The following is a 21,107-nucleotide window of genomic DNA, read 5'->3' on the forward strand; positions in this document are numbered from 1 at the left end:
CCGCCAATGATGATGATATCAAAAATATGCTGCCAACCTGCTGTGCACCACTGTGCGTATACGCATTATAAGCTCATTTGTAGCGCTAAATGCGAGAGTTGAGCTTGCATAGGAAATACACGAGTTGGGCACAAAAAACGCATGAGTATTTTATTGTTATTAAGTGTAATCCATATACAAGAGACCCTCCTGACTGACTGAATAGCTGCTGAAAAGCGTTCAGCAGCGCGTCGAACCAACAAGCGGCAGATCGCCAGCTCAAATTCAGCGCAATTTTTAAGTTTTATTAGGGAAATGCGATAATGAATAATGAACATTTCATCAATAATATAAATTAATATTGCATTAACAATTAAATGCAATTAATTATTTAATTTGTAGATTATTTAATTAATAATAGCGAGAGGTTGTCAATTTGTATTATTAATTCATTATTTATTTTAATTGTTATTTGCATTCATTATTCAATTATTGCATGACAAATAAGAATTAAAATTTAGAGCTTCTTTTGGGGCATCTATTTGAATACTAATTTCTTAAACATTTGCAAACCCAACATTATTCATTTGAGCCGGGCAACGCCGGCTAATTTCGTCTAGCCCATTATATTTCAAGCCTGCCTGAGTAGCAATTGTGTTTATATTTATAGGTCGCTGTCCCCTTTTTTTGCCCATGTCTGAATCAAGCTAACAAGTTCACAGTTTGCTTCAATAGAATCCACAGACAGGGAATAAATTGTTCCTATTGTTTTTGTTGTTCCACTTCTTGTTTTTGGCATTTTGGACTCACATGGATCAGTTAACGCTTGGCAAAGTGACAGCTAAATGACAACAACAGCAATAGCAACAGCAGCCCGCCCGAATAGGGCCAAATCAACACTTTGCTTGAAATCACAGAAACAACAACACTTTTGATGCGGGTCATGTGGAAAATTGGGGTTGCATTTTCCACTAAATGTGTACATGTATATATATATATATATAAGTATCTATTTTTTTACTCGCATGCTGGCATTTTAAATTAACGCTAATTGAATCAAACCAAAAAATGTTTTCGTTGCCGTTTGTCAGCCTGTCAGTTAGCCAGTTTGATCAGCTGTCACATGTGCAAATTTGTTAAATAAGTTTCTGACAAGGCCAAAAGCCCATGAATTAGCACTCGACCAAGCCAAACTTGGTCATTAACTATTGAAGGCTCCAGCACAGACGTTGCTTAAATTATTATAATTATTGCTGCAACTCGAGAGTTCTTCAATTTCGTTCATCATTAATTTCGGCTCATTAATGATGGCTGGCCCATGATAAACATTGTTAAGCTTTCGATTTCGAAAGTAGCTTCACATCTACTCTTACTACGTGCCGAATAATTGCTTATTGATTAACTGCTTGACTAAATGACGCATGAGGCCTACTTAGTCAGCCTAATTATTAAGAATACAATTGTTTACTCAACTATATATAATATGCTAAAAGCATTTTTAGCTTGATTAAAAGATAGTTCCTTTATCTGATCTGATTAATTCCGAATGTAGGTACGACATATAGCTAAGACTTCACACTCAAATCCAGCTTATAACAAATAAGAGGTTCTAGTCGGGAGCTCCCGACTAGGGGATACCCTGAACCCTCTTCTTCCAACATCAAATGCATATATATATTCTATTTTAGAAGCTATATGTCAAGTTTGGTGACTCTAGCTCTTATTATTTACAAAAATTGCCCAAAAAACAGGATATCGATATAGATTTTTATCGATTGCTTGGAAACGGAGTAAGTTATAGATTATCAGAAATAAATTCGATCTGCGCAGGCACTAGGAGCACCTACATCTAAAAATGTCTTTAGCTTTTATAGGCTATGAGTACCTTGCGTTCATACATACGGACAGACGGACAGACAGACAGACAGACGGACATGGCTAGATCGACTCGGCTATTGATGCTGATCAAGAATATATATACTTTATGGGGTCGGAGATGCTTCCTTCTGCCTGTTACATACATTTGGCTTTCGCACAAATACAATATACCCTTATACACATTTTTAATGGGTTCAGGGTATAAAAACCTGTTTCTAATGCTCTTCAAACTAAAACTATTTCATTATTTTCCACTTGGTTTAAGCTTAAGTCAAATAATCAGATTTTATGCTTGTTTAAGCTACGCTCAGGGACTTAGAACTTGCCGATAATAAAATTAATTATTATTTAAGCATTTATTTAGCTGCACTTATTGTGCATATGTCACATTTGGTTTCATTTAAGTGAAAAGATTTAGCTAATAAATATTTCAATTAAAATAAACATATTTTTGTAAGCATTCAAAAACAGACTGCAGAATGCCGGACTTTGAATACCCTTTTTGCAAATAAGCAATATGGTTTTTTACCTAGGCGTATTTTTATACAATAACGAACAATATATAATATCTAAAAAAAACCACAAATGGTTTCCATGCAAGCATTTGTTATAATTTTTATTTATATTTGCATTTATTTCAAACTAACTTGAGGGCATTCTTTTTTATGGTTTTCCCCAGGGTATTCGTTTGTTTTAATCATTTTAAAAAAATATAATGCATGTTTATTTTAATTGTTTATCTGCAGAGCTAGCGGGCCGTGAAATCAACAGTTGAGCTAAACAAAAAAGAACGTGTTGTGCGCAGTCAACTGTTGAGCCAAAACGTGCAACAACAATTTATTAACTATTGCGCTTTTTTCTTCAGTTGTTGTTGTTGCTGCTTTTGTTGTCAGTCGTTAATTTGTCGCACGCCTAATTAATTTTACACTTTTTTTCTTGTTGTTGTTGTTGTTGTTAGTCAGCCCTTTGGGCCCTCTGGGCTCATAAATATTTAATGCAAAATAATTAACACACCCGCGCGCAGAGGGAGCTGCCCGCCTGGCGGCCAAGGGCATGATTGATTGCCTCCTGCTGCCAGTGGACAATCATAAAATTTTCGTTAATCAAGTTTAATTAATTAAGGCAGACAAAATGGCGTCGCCGACGCCGGGCGTAATGACAACGCCATACTGACTGGCATATCCATGTCAATATTTCCGCTTTTGCCCAGCCGTAAATTATGCAATACTTTCTGCCTGCTGGCAGCAGCAGTTACCGTTAACGTTTCGCCGTGACCATGGGCATGGGCATGGCTGTGTGCGTGGCAGTGGTGCACGTGTCGCCATCGCTTTGGCATCATCAACTTCTGTCAGCTACGTCAGCGACTTTTGGAACAGCGCCAGATCCGTTGACAGTGGCCATAATCTCACGGATTACATTGTTTAATTTAAGCCACGAGTCATCAGCCGCCATCGGCCACTAGCCAAACACAACAATTATCGTTAGTTCGTTATCCAATGGGCCCATTGATTTATCATATTTCGGACGGAGGGTTGCATAATATTAAAACAAATGATAAGCCTTTAAATATGACTTAATGAGTTGTATGTAAAGCATTCCAAATGCATATGCTTAACATAATATCAGATGTCAGTATTCAGTCAGCCGACAAATACAGGAGTGTAGTCGGGCGTGCCCGACCAAGAGATACCCTGTGCTCGGCTCTGAGCTGCTGTTACATATGTACACACTCGCAAGCCAGCATGCTGCAAGCTGAGCTTCTTATGCCGGGGCTGTGCTTCTTCTTCAATATATAGTTTTGCCATGCTATCTATGGGAAATGCAGTCTTGATTAACTTCGGTGCTTATAGTCCGATCTTTATGAAACTTTAGGTTCCCAAATGTGGCATATAGAAGTTTATGTATACAAAAGCGCAAGGCTCTACCTTTATGAATGATTCTGGAGGGGAATAGTTTCCAATTCCAAGGGCAATCCTAAAATTTATTTGATATTAAGGAAATAGAATTATTCTTTCTGCTTGTGGTAAACACACAAACTAACATTTCGATCAAGAATTAATATAATCTTTATGTGGTCATTCGGGCTGTCTACAGCCTGTTACGTCCATTGCACAAAGTCAATATACCCCTGTTCATATATTTTCAATGGGTTGAGGGTATAATTAGTCATTCATTTAAAACAAATCAATCTCAGCCGTCAACTTGCATATGCCATATTTAAAGAGTAGCTTGATAACTCTGCTTTCAGTCCAGTCTAAACTTTGTGCTCATTGCATTTGATTGAGCTGTGTACAGGGTATTGTCCGGCACAGCACACTCGACTATGACAAGCTTATTAATTTAACTTGTTAATAAAGGAATTCGCATCGTGTTCTTTGAAATCTGCTTGAATCATTAGCAAAGTTCTTAAAATAATCATTTACCTCCAGCCTTCAAATAATATAATTATGTTAACTTCTTTGTTTATAAAATTTGAACACTCTGTAAATAAGTGAGGCAGGCTCAGCTTTCACTCTAACGATAATTGCCCAGCAATGAAAATTATATTGTTAGCTCGAATAAAACAATTAACAGTGCAATGCTTGCTATTAAAACCCCGTTAAATTTCGATTATATATAATATGCACACATAAATAAGGCAGTTATATTGATATTATTATTTAACGAATTCAGCCAGTTGTGTAAATGCATTTACCATTCGTAGTTATTCTCTGCGTTTCGCAGCTCTCGCAAGTGGTAAAACCTTGAGGAAATTTCATAAATCTTCTATCAAATAACATGCAAAGATTTGTTTTATAGAGACCCAATTCCCAGATAGTGTACAAATCCACAAATATAGAATGCTTTCCCGATCCCGCATTCGCGGTAAATTCGAGTTGTCTCATTAACGCTGTTAACTGGAATAAAGCGGTTGCCCAAATGGACTGTGATCTCATTACACCTTTGGCAAACACATCGGTAAGCAGACGAGAAAAGCGTTTAGAAACCAGTCTAAAGTGTTCGATGATCATACAGGTGCAATTAGAGCTTTTTAAGAAGAGCGACAACAATCGATATCATCCCTTTCTGGTCAACGTGACCGTGAATATGTGCGATGTCATATCCAAAAGGAGTTACATGCCCTACGGAACAATATTTTGGAAAATAATGAAGAAACACACGAATGTGAATCACAGCTGTCCAATTAGGGTAAATTGTTTAGGTTTATTTAAAAGTAACTATTATCAAAAGTTTATTCGTTTAGCCGGGACATCTAATAGCAAGAAATCTGTACATTGACGAAAGCTTTTTGCCCAGATTCCCTTTGGGCTTCTATAAAATATCCATGAAACTTTTAGAAAACTACATGGACCGGTCCAAAAGATCCGTTGGCATTATAAAGTATTATTTTCAAGTTAAGGAAATGGTCAAAACTAAGAAAAAGGAATAAAATCAAATGCTCGATCTTAACTCCCCAATTAATGCTATTTATATAAATTTATGTTTAGGTTATATTCGACTAAGGCATATAGAAAATGAAATTTAACTACTTTTACATACCAAGCCCTCTATTTGCTTATGCCTAGCATTTGTAGTCAGATATTGTTCCATTCCGATCAAGGCAAATCAAAAGTATTTGTTGTTATTGAGCGAAGCTCCAGCCTATTAGATCGGGCAGCGCAATGTAATAGAATATTGGTATAATTATAATATTGGCATAATTATGTACATTGTGTAAGAAAGTGAGGTAGGCTCAGCTTGCACTCTGACAATAATTGCGTGGCTCTGAAAATTATATTGTTAGCTCGAAAAACAATAAACAGTGCAATTGTGGCTATTAAAAACTCGTTAGATTTCCATTAAATATATGTACATAAATATATATTTGTAAATAGATATGGCACATTTGACTAATTCAGCCAGTTGTAAATATGCATTTAACATTTGTAGTTATTCTCTGCCTTTCGCAACTCTCGCAAGTGGTAAAACCTTGAGGAAATTTCTGAAATCTTTTATTGAATAACATGCAAAGATTTGTTTTATAGAGACCCAATTCCCAGATAGTGTACAAATCCACAAATATAGAATGCTTTCCCGATCCCGCATTCGTGGTAAATTCGAGTTGTCGCATTAAGGCTGTTAACTGGAATAAAGCGGTTGCCCAAATGGACTGTGATCTCATTACACCTTTGGCAAACACATCGGTAAGCCTACGAGAAAAACACACGTGTAAACCAGTCTAAAGAGTTCGATGAACACACAGGTGCAAATTGAAGTGTTTAAGAAGAGCGACAACAATCGATATCATCCCTTTCTGGTCAACGTGACCGTGAATATGTGCGATGTCATATCCAAAAGAAACTTCATACCGTACGGCACAATATTTTGGAAAATACTCAAAAAACATACGAATGTTAATCACAGCTGTCCAATTATGGTAAACTGATTAGGTTTGCTTGAAGAGCTTTTATCAAATATATATTTCTTTATCCAGCCGGGGCATCTAATTGCAAGAAATCTGTACATTGATGAAAATATTTTGCCCAGATTCCCTTTGGCCTTCTATCAAATTTACCTGAAAGTCATTGAGAACTACGCGGATCGATCAAGCAGAACCGCTGGCGTCATAAAATTCTACGTTCAAGCTAGGGAAATGGTAAAAACAAAGAATAAAACAAGTAAGAGGTTCTAGTCGGGAGCTCCCGACTAGGGGATACCCTGAACCCTCTTCTTCCAACATCAAATGCATATATATATTCTATTTTAGAAGCTATATGTCAAGTTTGGTGACTCTAGCTCTTATTATAACAGGATATCGATATAGATTTTTACCGATTGCTTGGAAACGGAGCAAGTTATCGATTATCGGAAACAAACTCGATCTGCGCGGGAGCTAGGAGCATCTACATCTAAAATTTCGGACGGACAGACAGACGGACATGGCTAGATCGACTCGGCTATTGATGCTGATCAAGAATATATATACTTTATGGGGTCGGAGATGCTTCCTTCTGCCTGTTACATACATTTGGATTTTGCACAAATACAATATACCCTTGTACCCATTTTTAATGGTTTCAGGGTATAAAAAGCCAAACTTCGTGAAAATCGGATGAGATTTGACCGAGTTATTGGGGTGGTAAATTTTGACCCATGTCTATATACGAATCTTGGGGTAAGATTTGGACATGAATTTCGACTAAAAAATCGGTGTCGAGATTTGAATGCCAGATTAATCTAAAGGGAAAACCATAAAGAAAAAGCCAAACTTCGTGAAAATCGGATGAGATTTGGCCGAGATATGGGGGTGGTCATTTTTGACCCATGTCTATATACGAATCTTGGGGTAAGATTTGGACATGAATTTCGACCAAAAAATCGGTGTCGAGATTTTAGTTCCACATTAATCTAGAGGGAAAACCATGAAGAAAAAGCCAAACTTCGTGGAAATCGGATGAAATTTGACCGAGTTATGGGGGTGGTAAATTTTGACCCATGTCTATATACGAATCTTGGGGTTAGATTTGGACATGAATTTCGGCTAAAAAATCGGTGTCGAGATTTGAATGCCAGATTAATTTAAAGGGAAAACCATAAAGAAAAAGCCAAGCTTCGTGAAAATCGGATGAGATTTGACCGAGTTATGGGGGTGGTAAATTTTGACTCATGTATAGATACGAATCTTGGGGTAAGATTTGGACATGAATTTCGACTAAAAATCGATGTTCAAATTTGAATGCCAGATTAATCTAGAGGGAAAACCATGAAGAAAAAGCCAAACTTCGTGAAAATCTGATGAGATTTGGCCGAGATATTGGGGTGGTAAATTTTGACCCATGTCTATATACGAATCTTGGGGTAAGATTTGGACATGAATTTCGACTAAAAAATCGGTGTCGAGATTTGAATGCCAGATTAATCTAAAGGGAAAACCATAAAGAAAAAGCCAAACTTCGTGAAAATCGGATGAGATTTGGCCGAGATATGGGGGTGGTCATTTTTGACCCATGTCTATATACGAATCTTGGGGTAAGATTTGGACATGAATTTCGACCAAAAAATCGGTGTCGAGATTTTAGTTCCACATTAATCTAGAGGGAAAACCATGAAGAAAAAGCCAAACTTCGTGGAAATCGGATGAGATTTGACCGAGTTATGGGGGTGGTAAATTTTGACCCATGTCTATATACGAATCTTGGGGTTAGATTTGGACATGAATTTCGGCTAAAAAATCGGTGTCGAGATTTGAATGCCAGATTAATTTAAAGGGAAAACCATAAAGAAAAAGCCAAGCTTCGTGAAAATCGGATGAGATTTGACCGAGTTATGGGGGTGGTAAATTTTGACTCATGTATAGATACGAATCTTGGGGTAAGATTTGGACATGAATTTCGACTAAAAATCGATGTTCAGATTTGAATGCCAGATTAATCTAGAAGGAAAACCATGAAGAAAACGCCAAGCTTCGTGGGAATCGGAAGTGATTTGACCGAGTTATGGGGGTGGTAATCTTTGACCCATGTCTATATACGAATCTTGGGGTAAGATTTGGACATGAATTTCGACCAAAAAATCGGTGTCGAGATTTGAATGCCACATTAATCTAGAGGGAAAACCATGAAGAAAAAGCCAAGCTTCGTGAAAATCGGATGAGATTTGGCCGCGATATGGGGGTGGTCATTTTTGACCCATGTCTATATACGAATCTTGGGGTTAGATTTGGACATGAATTTCGACTAAAAAATCGGTGTCGAGATTTGAATGCCAGATTAATTTAAAGGGAAAACCATAAAGAAAAAGCCAAGCTTCGTGAAAATCGGATGAGATTTGACCGAGTTATGGGGGTGGTAAATTTTGACTCATGTATAGATACGAATCTTGGGGTAAGATTTGGACATGAATTTCGACTAAAAATCGATGTTCAGATTTGAATGCCAGATTAATCTAGAAGGAAAACCATGAAGAAAACGCCAAGCTTCGTGGGAATCGGAAGTGATTTGACCGAGTTATGGGGGTGGTAATCTTTGACCCATGTCTATATACGAATCTTGGGGTAAGATTTGGACATGAATTTCGACCAAAAAATCGGTGTCGAGATTTGAATGCCACATTAATCTAGAGGGAAAACCATGAAGAAAACTCCAAACTTCGTGAAAATCGGATGAGATTTGGCCGAGAAATGGGAGTGGTCATTTTTGACCCATGTCTATATACGAATCTTGGGATAAGATTTGGACATGAATTTCGACCAAAAAATCGGTGTCGAGATTTGAATGCCAGATTAATTTAAAGGGAAAACCATAAAGAAAAAGCCAAGCTTCGTGAAAATCGGATGAGATTTGGCCGCGATATGGGGGTGGTCATTTTTGACCCATGTCTATATACGAATCTTGGGGTTAGATTTGGACATGAATTTCGACCAAAAAATCGGTGTCGAGATTTTAATTCCACATTAATCTAGAGGGAAAACCATAAAGAAAAAGCCAAACTTCGTGAAAATCGGATGAGATTTGACCGAGTTATGGGGGTGGTAATTTTTGACCCATGTCTATATACGAATCTTGGGGTAAGATTTGGACATGAATTTCGACCAAAAAATCGGTGTCGAGATTTGAATGCCACATTAATCTAGAGGGAAAACCATGAAGAAAAAGCCAAACTTCGTGAAAATCGGATGAGATTTGGCCGAGAAATGGTAGTGGTCATTTTTGACCCATGTCTATATACGAATCTTGGGGTAAGATTTGGACTGAATTTCGACTAAAAAATCGGTGTCGAGATTTGAATGCCACATTAATCTAGAGGGAAACCCATGAAGAAAACTCCAAACTTCGTGAAAATCGGATGAGATTTGGCCGAGAAATGGGAGTGGTCATTTTTGACCCATGTCTATATACGAATCTTGGGGTAAGATTTGGACATGAATTTCGACCAAAAAATCGGTGTCGAGATTTAAATGCCACATTAATCTAGAGGGAAACCCATGAAGAAAAAGCCAAACTTCGTGAAAATCGGATGAGATTTGACCGAGTTATGGGGGTGGTCATTTTTGACCCATGTCTATATACGAATCTTGGGGTAAGATTTGGACATGAATTTCGACCAAAAAATCGGTGTCGAGATTTGAATGCCAGATTAATTTAAAGGGAAAACCATAAAGAAAAAGCCAAGCTTCGTGAAAATCGGATGAGATTTGGCCGCGATATGGGGGTGGTCATTTTTGACCCATGTCTATATACGAATCTTGGGGCTAGATTTGGACATGAATTTCGACCAAAAAATCGGTGTCGAGATTTTAATTCCACATTAATCTAGAGGGAAAACCATAAAGAAAAAGCCAAACTTCGTGAAAATCGGATGAGATTTGACCGAGTTATGGGGGTGGTAATTTTTGACCCATGTCTATATACGAATCTTGGGGTAAGATTTGGACATGAATTTCGACTAAAAATCGATGTTCAGATTTGAATGCCAGATTAATCTAGAAGGAAAACCATGAAGAAAACGCCAAGCTTCGTGGAAATCGGAAGAGATTTGACCGAGTTATGGGGGTGGTAATTTTTTACTCATGTCTATATACGAATCTTGGGGTAAGATTTGGACATGAATTTCGACTAAAAAATCGGTGTCGAGATTTGAATGCCAGATTAATCTAGAAGGAAAACCATGAAGAAAATGCCAAGCTTCGTGGAAATCGGAAGAGATTTGACCGAGTTATGGGGGTGGTAATTTTTTACCCATGTCTATATACGAATCTTGGGGTAAGATTTGGACATGAATTTCGACTAAAAAATCGGTGTCGAGGTTTGAATGCCAGATTAATCTAGAAGGAAAACCATGAAGAAAATGCCAAGCTTCGTGGAAATCGGAAGAGATTTGACCGAGTTATGGGGGTGGTAATTTTTTACCCATGTCTATATACGAATCTTGGGGTAAGATTTGGACATGAATTTCGACTAAAAAATCGGTGTCGAGATTTGAATGCCAGATTAATCTAGAAGGAAAACCATGAAGAAAACGCCAAGCTTCGTGGAAATCGGAAGAGATTTGACCGAGTTATGGGGGTGGTAATTTTTGACCCATGTCTATATACGAATCTTGGGGTAAGATTTGGACATGAATTTCGACTAAAAATCGATGTTCAGATTTGAATGCCAGATTAATCTAGAAGGAAAACCATGAAGAAAACGCCAAGCTTCGTGGAAATCGGAAGAGATTTGACCGAGTTATGGGGGTGGTAATTTTTGACCCATGTCTATATACGAATCTTGGGGTAAGATTTGGACATGAATTTCGACTAAAAATCGATGTTCAGATTTGAATGCCAGATTAATCTAGAAGGAAAACCATGAAGAAAACGCCAAGCTTCGTGGAAATCGGAAGAGATTTGACCGAGTTATGGGGGTGGTAATTTTTTACTCATGTCTATATACGAATCTTGGGGTAAGATTTGGACATGAATTTCGACTAAAAAATCGGTGTCGAGATTTGAATGCCAGATTAATCTAGAAGGAAAACCATGAAGAAAATGCCAAGCTTCGTGGAAATCGGAAGAGATTTGACCGAGTTATGGGGGTGGTAATTTTTTACCCATGTCTATATACGAATCTTGGGGTAAGATTTGGACATGAATTTCGACTAAAAAATCGGTGTCGAGATTTGAATGCCAGATTAATCTAGAAGGAAAACCATGAAGAAAACGCCAAGCTTCGTGGAAATCGGAAGAGATTTGACCGAGTTATGGGGGTGGTAATTTTTGACCCATGTCTATATACGAATCTTGGGGTAAGATTTGGACATGAATTTCGACTAAAAAATCGGTGTCGAGATTTGAATGCCAGATTAATCTAAAGGGAAAACCATGAAGAAAAAGCCAAACTTCGTGAAAATCGGATGAGATTTGACCGAGATATGGGGGTGGTAATTTTTGACCCATGTCTATATACGAATCTTGGGGTAAGATTTGGACATGAATTTCGACCAAAAAATCGGTGTCGAGATTTAAATGCCACATTAATCTAGAGGGAAAACCATGAAGAAAAAGCCAAACTTCGTGAAAATCGGATGAGATTTGGCCGAGAAATGGTAGTGGTCATTTTTGACCCATGTCAAGATACGAATCTTGGGGTAAGATTTGGACATGAATTTCGACTAAAAAATCGGTGTCGAGATTTGAATGCCACATTAATCTAGAGGGAAAACCATGAAGAAAAAGCCAAACTTCGTGAAAATCGGATGAGATTTGACCGAGTTATGGGGGTGGTAAATTTTGACCCATGTCTAGATACGAATCTTGGGGTAAGATTTGGACATGAATTTCGACTAAAAAATCGGTGTCGAGGTTTGAATGCCAGATTAATCTAGAAGGAAAACCATGAAGAAAATGCCAAGCTTCGTGGAAATCGGAAGAGATTTGACCGAGTTATGGGGGTGGTAATTTTTTACCCATGTCTATATACGAATCTTGGGGTAAGATTTGGACATGAATTTCGACTAAAAAATCGGTGTCGAGATTTGAATGCCAGATTAATCTAGAAGGAAAACCATGAAGAAAACGCCAAGCTTCGTGGAAATCGGAAGAGATTTGACCGAGTTATGGGGGTGGTAATTTTTGACCCATGTCTATATACGAATCTTGGGGTAAGATTTGGACATGAATTTCGACTAAAAATCGATGTTCAGATTTGAATGCCAGATTAATCTAGAAGGAAAACCATGAAGAAAACGCCAAGCTTCGTGGAAATCGGAAGAGATTTGACCGAGTTATGGGGGTGGTAATTTTTGACCCATGTCTATATACGAATCTTGGGGTAAGATTTGGACATGAATTTCGACTAAAAATCGATGTTCAGATTTGAATGCCAGATTAATCTAGAAGGAAAACCATGAAGAAAACGCCAAGCTTCGTGGAAATCGGAAGAGATTTGACCGAGTTATGGGGGTGGTAATTTTTTACTCATGTCTATATACGAATCTTGGGGTAAGATTTGGACATGAATTTCGACTAAAAAATCGGTGTCGAGATTTGAATGCCAGATTAATCTAGAAGGAAAACCATGAAGAAAATGCCAAGCTTCGTGGAAATCGGAAGAGATTTGACCGAGTTATGGGGGTGGTAATTTTTTACCCATGTCTATATACGAATCTTGGGGTAAGATTTGGACATGAATTTCGACTAAAAAATCGGTGTCGAGATTTGAATGCCAGATTAATCTAGAAGGAAAACCATGAAGAAAACGCCAAGCTTCGTGGAAATCGGAAGAGATTTGACCGAGTTATGGGGGTGGTAATTTTTGACCCATGTCTATATACGAATCTTGGGGTAAGATTTGGACATGAATTTCGACTAAAAATCGATGTTCAGATTTGAATGCCAGATTAATCTAGAAGGAAAACCATGAAGAAAACGCCAAGCTTCGTGGAAATCGGAAGAGATTTGACCGAGTTATGGGGGTGGTAATTTTTGACCCATGTCTATATACGAATCTTGGGGTAAGATTTGGACATGAATTTCGACTAAAAATCGATGTTCAGATTTGAATGCCAGATTAATCTAGAAGGAAAACCATGAAGAAAACGCCAAGCTTCGTGGAAATCGGAAGAGATTTGACCGAGTTATGGGGGTGGTAATTTTTTACTCATGTCTATATACGAATCTTGGGGTAAGATTTGGACATGAATTTCGACTAAAAAATCGGTGTCGAGATTTGAATGCCAGATTAATCTAGAAGGAAAACCATGAAGAAAATGCCAAGCTTCGTGGAAATCGGAAGAGATTTGACCGAGTTATGGGGGTGGTAATTTTTTACCCATGTCTATATACGAATCTTGGGGTAAGATTTGGACATGAATTTCGACTAAAAAATCGGTGTCGAGATTTGAATGCCAGATTAATCTAGAAGGAAAACCATGAAGAAAACGCCAAGCTTCGTGGAAATCGGAAGAGATTTGACCGAGTTATGGGGGTGGTAATTTTTGACCCATGTCTATATACGAATCTTGGGGTAAGATTTGGACATGAATTTCGACTAAAAAATCGGTGTCGAGATTTGAATGCCAGATTAATCTAAAGGGAAAACCATGAAGAAAAAGCCAAACTTCGTGAAAATCGGATGAGATTTGACCGAGATATGGGGGTGGTAATTTTTGACCCATGTCTATATACGAATCTTGGGGTAAGATTTGGACATGAATTTCGACCAAAAAATCGGTGTCGAGATTTAAATGCCACATTAATCTAGAGGGAAAACCATGAAGAAAAAGCCAAACTTCGTGAAAATCGGATGAGATTTGGCCGAGAAATGGTAGTGGTCATTTTTGACCCATGTCTAGATACGAATCTTGGGGTAAGATTTGGACATGAATTTCGACTAAAAAATCGGTGTCGAGATTTGAATGCCACATTAATCTAGAGGGAAAACCATGAAGAAAAAGCCAAACTTCGTGAAAATCGGATGAGATTTGACCGAGTTATGGGGGTGGTAAATTTTGACCCATGTCTAGATACGAATCTTGGGGTAAGATTTGGACATGAATTTCGACTAAAAAATCGGTGTCGAGATTTGAATGCCACATTAATCTAGAGGGAAAACCATGAAGAAAAAGCCAAACTTCGTGAAAATCGGATGAGATTTGACCGAGTTATGGGGGTGGTAATTTTTGACCCATGTCTATATACGAATCTTGGGGTAAGATTTGGACATGAATTTCGACTAAAAAATCGGTGTCGAGATTTGAATGCCACATTAATCTAGAGGGAAAACCATGAAGAAAAAGCCAAACTTCGTGAAAATCGGATGAGATTTGACCGAGTTATGGGGGTGGTAAATTTTGACCCATGTCTAGATACGAATCTTGGGGTAAGATTTGGACATGAATTTCGACTAAAAAATCGGTGTCGAGATTTGAATGCCACATTAATCTAGAGGGAAAACCATGAAGAAAAAGCCAAACTTCGTGGAAATCGGATGAGATTTGACCGAGTTATGGGGGTGGTAAATTTTGACTCATGTCTAGATACGAATCTTGGGGTAAGATTTGGACATGAATTTCGACTAAAAAATCGGTGTCGAGATTTGAATGCCAGATTTATCTAAATGGAAAACCATAAAGAAAAAGCCAAACTTCGTGGAAATCGGATGAGATTTGACCGAGTTCTGGGGTGGTCATTTTTGACCCATGTCTATATATGAATCTTGGGGTAAGATTTGGAGATGAATTTCGACTAAAAAATCGGTGTCGAGATTTGAATGCCAGTTTAATCTAGAGAGAAAACCATGAAGAAAAAGCTAAACTTCGTGAAAATCGGATGAGATTTGACCGAGTTATGGGGGTGGTAAATTTTGACCCATGTCTATATACGAATCTTGGGGTAAGATTTGGACATGCATTTCGACTAAATAATCGGTGTTCAGATTTGAATGCCAGATTAATCTAGAAGGAAAACCATGAAGAAAAATCCTATATCATATATTTATTCTATTTTAGAAGCTATATGTCACGTTTGGTGACTCTAGCTCTTATTATTTACCAAAATTGTCAAAAAAACAGGATATCGATATCGATTTGTATCGATTGCTTGGAAACGGAGTAAGTTATCGATTATCGGATACAAACTCGATCTGCGCGGGAACTAGGAGCATCTAAATCTAAAATTTCTCTAGCTCTTATAGATTCTGAGATCCTTGCGTTCATACATACGGACTGACGGACGGACAGACAGACGGACATGGCTAGATCGACTCGGCTATTGATGCTGATCAAGAATATATATACTTTATGGGGTCGGAGAAGCTTCCTTCTGCCTGTTACATACATTTGGATTTTGCACAAATACAATATACCCATTTTTAATGGGTTCAGGGTATAAAAAGGGAACCTATATGAGTATATAAAGAATTGGCAGAGTGCACGACCTTAATTCAATTTACACGCAATTATGGTTTGTTCAATCTAATAATTAAAACCATTTAAAAAGTAAACATTAAGTTAATCGATCTTTTGCGAGAAAGAAAAGCGACTATTCTTTACTTCTGCTCTTCAAATTTAAGCAATATTGTTCTTTAATGGGAAAAAGTTAATATGAGAGACGTTTTAGACAACTTTGCGACTCCTGTTTAAATGGACTAGAGATGGGACATTGTATCTTTCTTTCTTTCTTTGAATAACCTTAGCCAGTTACGCTTCTTTGTTCCTATTTAAATGTTGATCCATGCACAATTCCGGGTCCTCTGTGATGATTACAACAGGCATTACAGAGTATTCTGCTCTCGTCTCTGCCTCGTATAAGTCATATGATCCGAACTATTTACCAAGTAGGTCTTAGTTTGTATTCGATTTTGACTGCGCCCCGCGTTGCGTTGGGCGGGAGGTGGAATGCAGCACTTTGCATCGGAATTCGAGCGAGAAATAAACTCTGCATAATCAGCTCTTTAAAATTGTATATTATTTTTTTACTATGTTTCCGGATGTCATACGCATTCAGTTTGGCGCACAGACAGACGCAAATTTGTGAAATTAATATAAACTATTATTGCTCAGAAACGCGATATTTTCGCCTCATTAAATATTTCGATTAAAAGCACATTAGACGCACATTTAAACCGAAAATCAATTGATATATATACATAAATATCAGTTGAATTAATTCGAATAGTTGGCAGTTGTCGCAATGTACCTTCCGCTGACGGTCATCGTGTGCCTTGTGCTGGTCGGGAGAGTGGTAAAGTGAAATGAGATTTATTCAAAGGATTGCTCAATTATTGTAGGCACATTCTCTTCTATAGTGCACCGATCCAAAGATTGTGTATAAATTGAAAAACATCGAGTGCACCGCCAATCCGAAACGCGTCGAGAACATCTCGTGCTCCATCAAGGCCATCAATTGGAATAAGGCAGTCGCTCAAATGGACTGTGATCTCATTTTGCCATTGCGTAATACATCGGTAAACATAGCTAGGCGTTGTTTATAGCTAGAAATGAATCGCATTTGAAATGAACATAACTCACCTTGCAGATCGAATTCGCAGTGCTCAAAAAGAATAATAACAACCAATATCATCCGTTTCTGATCAATGTTACATTCAATGCCTGCGATATGCTGTCCAGCAGAAAGTACCTGCCCTATGCACCGATTATGCGTAAAGTAATGAAGATCTATACGAATGTCAATCATACTTGCCCAGTCACGGTAAAATCCAGTTAAATAATTCCAGACTTCGATGCACTGCGACATTTTTTATCCATAGAATCATCTGATCGCACGGAACTTGAACATTGATGAGACTTTTCTGCCGACTTTCCCGTTAGGCTTTTACGCGTTTTCCATTAAAATAACTGAGAATTTCGCAGACAGGCCCAGCGACTCCATTGGTCTCATCAAGATTTATGCGCAAGCCATCGAAATGGTCAACATTAAACAAAGAAAGAAGCACAATAATTCAACAATAATTACGCCTAACATTTAATAATAATAGGGTTTAACAATCAATTGGTATTTAAGTGAAAAATAAAGGGATTCGCATTTAAATTCATACTTTATTTTATTTATGAAATTTTAAATAAATTAATATGGATTGGACAAGGAGTGGAAGGAGAGTGCTTTTTCTCCCAGCTGCTTCTGTTTTGAAACTGTCGATAACAAAACTTTTCTTTGCTTTACGATGTATAAAAAATCGACCAATTCAAAGTCCTATATTCCTATATACTCCTAAAGCTGCCACCAAAATGTGTCTATATACCAAAGCGCAACGAGGATTTACCCATTAAATTCGATTCTTACCCAAAAAGTGAAATAGTCCTTAAATGTTTATACAAAAGGAGAAACTACAAACCAAGCTCCTATAGTCTTCGAGTTATCGATATTCTAAGAGTGGAACGAGAACGATTTTCAGCTATAAGCAGGGTATTCTGCAGTCGGCTACAATCGATTGCCTCTGCCACAGATATATGCCATAAGCTTTATTAAAGCATGGAATATGACAATTAGCTATTAATTAGATGATTATCTATGCACGCACAAGGATTGTGGACGCCAACACGATGTCAGTCAATGTGTGTTGAAGCGTCGACCGAGCCTGACCGCGACTTGATTTATTCTCCGCATGGCCATTTTCTATTGCTTTCCGGAACCGGAAACGCTGTACGAATGCGTGAGTCTCATTAGCCGACTGCAGTTCGCACTGTGCTGCAGCGGCTTCTTTGAGCGCGGCGGCCGCTTTGTAATGAACAAATGGACGCGCCTCTATTCGCTGAGCTGCGCCTGCCTGGCCGTGCTGGGCCTGGCCGGCACGGTGCACATCCTGATGCAGAACCAGCTGCTGCGTCAGCGTGTGCTGCGGCTGGACAAGCTGGTGCTGAGCATCATGTGCCTGGAGCTGGTCATCTCGACGCTTGTGTTCCTCTTCACAATGCTATCGCTGCAGGCCTGGGCACAGCGAAATTTGCGCATCTACCAGCGGCTGGCCGAGCTGGACAAACAGTTGATCGGGCATTTTGGAGCACGGCTCAACTATAGGAAGCTGCTGCGCAAGCACATGCTGGTGCTCTCCATGGTCGCCGTGCTGTACTTTGGGGCTGTGAACACGGGCCTGGCGAGCCTGGCCAAGGGTCGTCAGCTGGGCATTGTGGTGCCCGCCGCTTTGTGTTACCTGATCATAACCAGCGGGCCGCATTTGACGGGCTTTGTGCACATGAGTCTGGCCGAGCTGCTCGGCATACGGTTTCGCCTGCTGCAGCAGCTGCTGCAGCCGCAGTTGCTCCACAGGCGCTTTGGCGGACAGCCGCAGCTGCTGGAGCGACGCGTTTGCAGCCTGGTCGATATGGTCAAAGAGCTACACTATCTGATACAGGAAATCAATAGGGTCTACAGTCTCAGCTTATGGTCGGCCATGGCGCACGACTTTACGCTCAGCACCAGCGAGCTCTACATCATATTCGGGCGCTCCAACGACAACAACAACAATAACAACAGCAATGAGCCGGGGGACGACATGAGCCTCATGCTGCTCGGGTTTCTGTCCATCTGCCTGCTGGTGCCCTTCTACAAGATGCTCATCGGGCCAGTCTACTGCAGCCACAGCGTGGACGAGGGACGCAAGTGTCTGCATTTGCTGGAACAGTTGGATGATTGGTTTCCGGAAAGCGTCGCCATCAGGCAGCTGGTCGAGTCCATTATGCGCTGGCGTGTGCAGTTCAAAATCGAATTCACCAGCGGCACGGGCACGGTGCTCAACAAGACCGTGATTACGCTGGTAAGTGTGCCGCGTGTCATGGTCCGGCTGGTCCGTCTAAAATTTCCGTACACTTTCAGTACACGTCCATTGTGTTCAACTATTTGCTGGTGCTCATCTCTTTTGCCATGATACAGAAACTGGGCGAGCAGGTCGAACAGCAGAAAGTCGCGCTGCAGGATTGGATAGGCATTTAATGGGTAGAGATGGCCGCGGGCCGTGCGCGGGCATCGAAATTTATTTGAGAAGCTACCAGAGGCTAGAATAAAGCCCAGGCACTTTAATCATTGAATACTCTCTAAATATCATAGTTAATCTCAATAAATCCTAACCTATCGACATATCGATAAATATATCTGTATATCGCAGTTAATGTCATCCCTATCTCGAATTATCGATATCATTTGCATTTTTATTATTAGCCCCGATAAAAGTGTCGCAGTCCTTAAATTAAAATGTCGCGAAAAAGGATAACAAATTACATACAGACTTTTTCTAGCACATTTTCTTTAACAACTTTTTTCACGAAATGTGGCCCGCGTCCATCTCTAGTTGGTAACGCGTTTTGCTGCCGTGTTGCATATATCATTAGCTAAATTAATTTACGGCTCGTTAACATAGAAACTCCATAAATATGTCAGCGTGCCCCAGCGGACGCTCCGCCCGTTGCAATCAGGCGGCGGCAACAACTGGGTAAAGTCCCGCCTGCTCGTGGAACTGCCTGGACAGCACCCAGGAGGCGGTCGCAGGCTAATGATTATAATGTTTGTCGTTTATTTTATTTGAATTTTATGCAAATTGAGCGAGTCGCTGCCAGCCAGCCGACACCGGGCTTTATCAATGCGGCCAGCAGCCTACTGCTTTATTGAGCAGGTGTGCGGGGTTGAGGAGGGCAGTGCCACGCCCACTGCTGACCAGTACAGTGATGTTGTCGCTGCAGGACAGCTTCTTCTCTAATTGTGTCTGCCTTTGGCAGTTTCTTTACCTAAATCCTTCTTTTGACAAACATTTTATACGAAAATATTGCACAATGCATGCAACAAAAAGTGCATGCGAAATTGTTTGTCATGCAATTGCTTTGGCTCATAAAAGTCGTGTACTTAGAGCACATTTTAGAGAAAGAAATATAACAAATGAAAAACAGAATAGAAAGCAATTTGAACAAAAATCGCATTTATCGATGGGTTTGTGCGAGGTCAGGGCAAATTTAAGACCAAAAAGTTACGGCCCCAAACAAATTATGTTAGCTTTAAATTTGAACTGAAAACTTGACTCTCACATCGAAATGTCGAATTAAACTATGGTCAAAATTAAGAGCCATAATAAAAATTGGTTTAAATTTTGGTTTAAATCGTAAGCGATAAGCTGTCAAAAAGTTGTGTATATATATAGAATTGTTTCACATAATTATTTGAAAGGACAATGCGAAAGGAAGAGGACCACATGAAACTAATGCCTATTGCCGTTTCTGTTGATCCAAATATACTTTTTGCTATTATTTCACATACAATTTGCTGCCGAAATAAGCCTAATAAATAGAGCTCATATTCATGTTGGGTGCATGGCATAAATCCAGATAACAAAAGCCGTCGCAATTCGTTGATTTTTGTTATGCGCTGTGCACAATTATTGGAAAGCTCTTAAAAAAAAAGAATATTATTGGGTCGTTCAATCGAATATTGTGAATGAGGACAGGCTTGTTGTTGTTGCTGTTGTTGTTGTGGGGAATTTATTGTGAGTGGGCGGCCGAGGAGCAGGCTGGACAAAAGTAAACCTCAAGTATTTATTGCAACGCATATTTTACGCCCATCAATGGCAATGGAGTATGGAGAAGCTGCAACATTCCCAATGACCATTGTCGTAATTGAATAATATTTTTTCGCTCTCGGCATTCTTTTGTTTCATTACCATGGCGAGTTTTTCGCATTATTCCACAGCCAAAACATTCCACTAGCTGCCGTCCTGCGGCCTCCGGCTGACGGCGCTTGAGCATAATGCAATCATATATCGGCGATATAATTTGCGTTAATTGCTGCATGC

The 21,107-nt window shown here is 39.1% G+C and overlaps 4 protein-coding genes across 4 annotated transcripts; all 4 read left to right on the plus strand.

Annotated features, from left to right (window-relative positions):
- Positions 1–2,988: 2,988 nt before the first annotated feature.
- Positions 2,989–5,287, plus strand: LOC115762332. Its single transcript, XM_030704497.1, has 4 exons — positions 2,989–3,009; positions 4,657–4,815; positions 4,873–5,046; positions 5,102–5,287. Exons 1-4 carry the CDS (start codon positions 2,989–2,991, stop codon positions 5,285–5,287), a joined length of 540 nt encoding a protein of 179 aa, XP_030560357.1.
- Positions 5,288–5,768: 481 nt separating this feature from the next.
- Positions 5,769–15,731, plus strand: LOC115762333. Its single transcript, XM_030704498.1, has 5 exons — positions 5,769–5,819; positions 5,883–6,041; positions 6,101–6,274; positions 6,332–6,515; positions 15,700–15,731. The coding sequence occupies exons 1-5, from the start codon at positions 5,769–5,771 to the stop codon at positions 15,729–15,731; spliced, it is 600 nt and encodes a 199-aa protein (XP_030560358.1).
- A 776-nt stretch (positions 15,732–16,507) lies between these two features.
- On the plus strand, positions 16,508–17,041 carry LOC115762334. The gene is made up of 3 exons (XM_030704499.1): positions 16,508–16,558; positions 16,623–16,781; positions 16,853–17,041. The coding sequence occupies exons 1-3, from the start codon at positions 16,508–16,510 to the stop codon at positions 17,039–17,041; spliced, it is 399 nt and encodes a 132-aa protein (XP_030560359.1).
- Positions 17,042–17,939: 898 nt separating this feature from the next.
- LOC115762335 (putative gustatory receptor 57a) lies at positions 17,940–19,264 on the plus strand. The gene is made up of 2 exons (XM_030704500.1): positions 17,940–19,088; positions 19,148–19,264. Exons 1-2 carry the CDS (start codon positions 17,940–17,942, stop codon positions 19,262–19,264), a joined length of 1,266 nt encoding a protein of 421 aa, XP_030560360.1.
- Positions 19,265–21,107: the final 1,843 nt, after the last annotated feature.

The sequence above is a fragment of the Drosophila novamexicana genome, unplaced genomic scaffold, assembly GCF_003285875.2.
Source record: "Drosophila novamexicana strain 15010-1031.04,08,12 unplaced genomic scaffold, DnovRS2.1 tig00000564-arrow-pilon, whole genome shotgun sequence".
In the NCBI taxonomy this organism is placed as follows: Eukaryota; Metazoa; Arthropoda; class Insecta; order Diptera; family Drosophilidae; genus Drosophila; species Drosophila novamexicana.

Excerpts from the sequence above, each read along its gene's own strand:
- LOC115762334 (XM_030704499.1), top strand. The coding sequence starts at position 16,508 with ATGTACCTTCCGCTGACGGTCATCGTGTGCCTTGTGCTGGTCGGGAGA. Across the intron at positions 16,559-16,622 it reads TTGTGCTGGTCGGGAGAGTG|TGCACCGATCCAAAGATTGT; the intron begins GTAAAGTGAAAT and ends TCTCTTCTATAG. Across the intron at positions 16,782-16,852 it reads TGCCATTGCGTAATACATCG|ATCGAATTCGCAGTGCTCAA; the intron begins GTAAACATAGCT and ends CTCACCTTGCAG.
- LOC115762332 (XM_030704497.1), top strand. The coding sequence starts at position 2,989 with ATGGCGTCGCCGACGCCGGGC. Across the intron at positions 3,010-4,656 it reads TGGCGTCGCCGACGCCGGGC|AGACCCAATTCCCAGATAGT; the intron begins GTAATGACAACG and ends TTTGTTTTATAG. Across the intron at positions 5,047-5,101 it reads ATCACAGCTGTCCAATTAGG|CCGGGACATCTAATAGCAAG; the intron begins GTAAATTGTTTA and ends TTATTCGTTTAG.
- LOC115762333 (XM_030704498.1), top strand. The coding sequence starts at position 5,769 with ATGCATTTAACATTTGTAGTTATTCTCTGCCTTTCGCAACTCTCGCAA. Across the intron at positions 5,820-5,882 it reads TTTCGCAACTCTCGCAAGTG|AGACCCAATTCCCAGATAGT; the intron begins GTAAAACCTTGA and ends TTTGTTTTATAG. Across the intron at positions 6,042-6,100 it reads CACCTTTGGCAAACACATCG|GTGCAAATTGAAGTGTTTAA; the intron begins GTAAGCCTACGA and ends ATGAACACACAG.
- LOC115762335 (XM_030704500.1), top strand. The coding sequence starts at position 17,940 with ATGGCCATTTTCTATTGCTTTCCGGAACCGGAAACGCTGTACGAATGC. Across the intron at positions 19,089-19,147 it reads ACAAGACCGTGATTACGCTG|TACACGTCCATTGTGTTCAA; the intron begins GTAAGTGTGCCG and ends GTACACTTTCAG.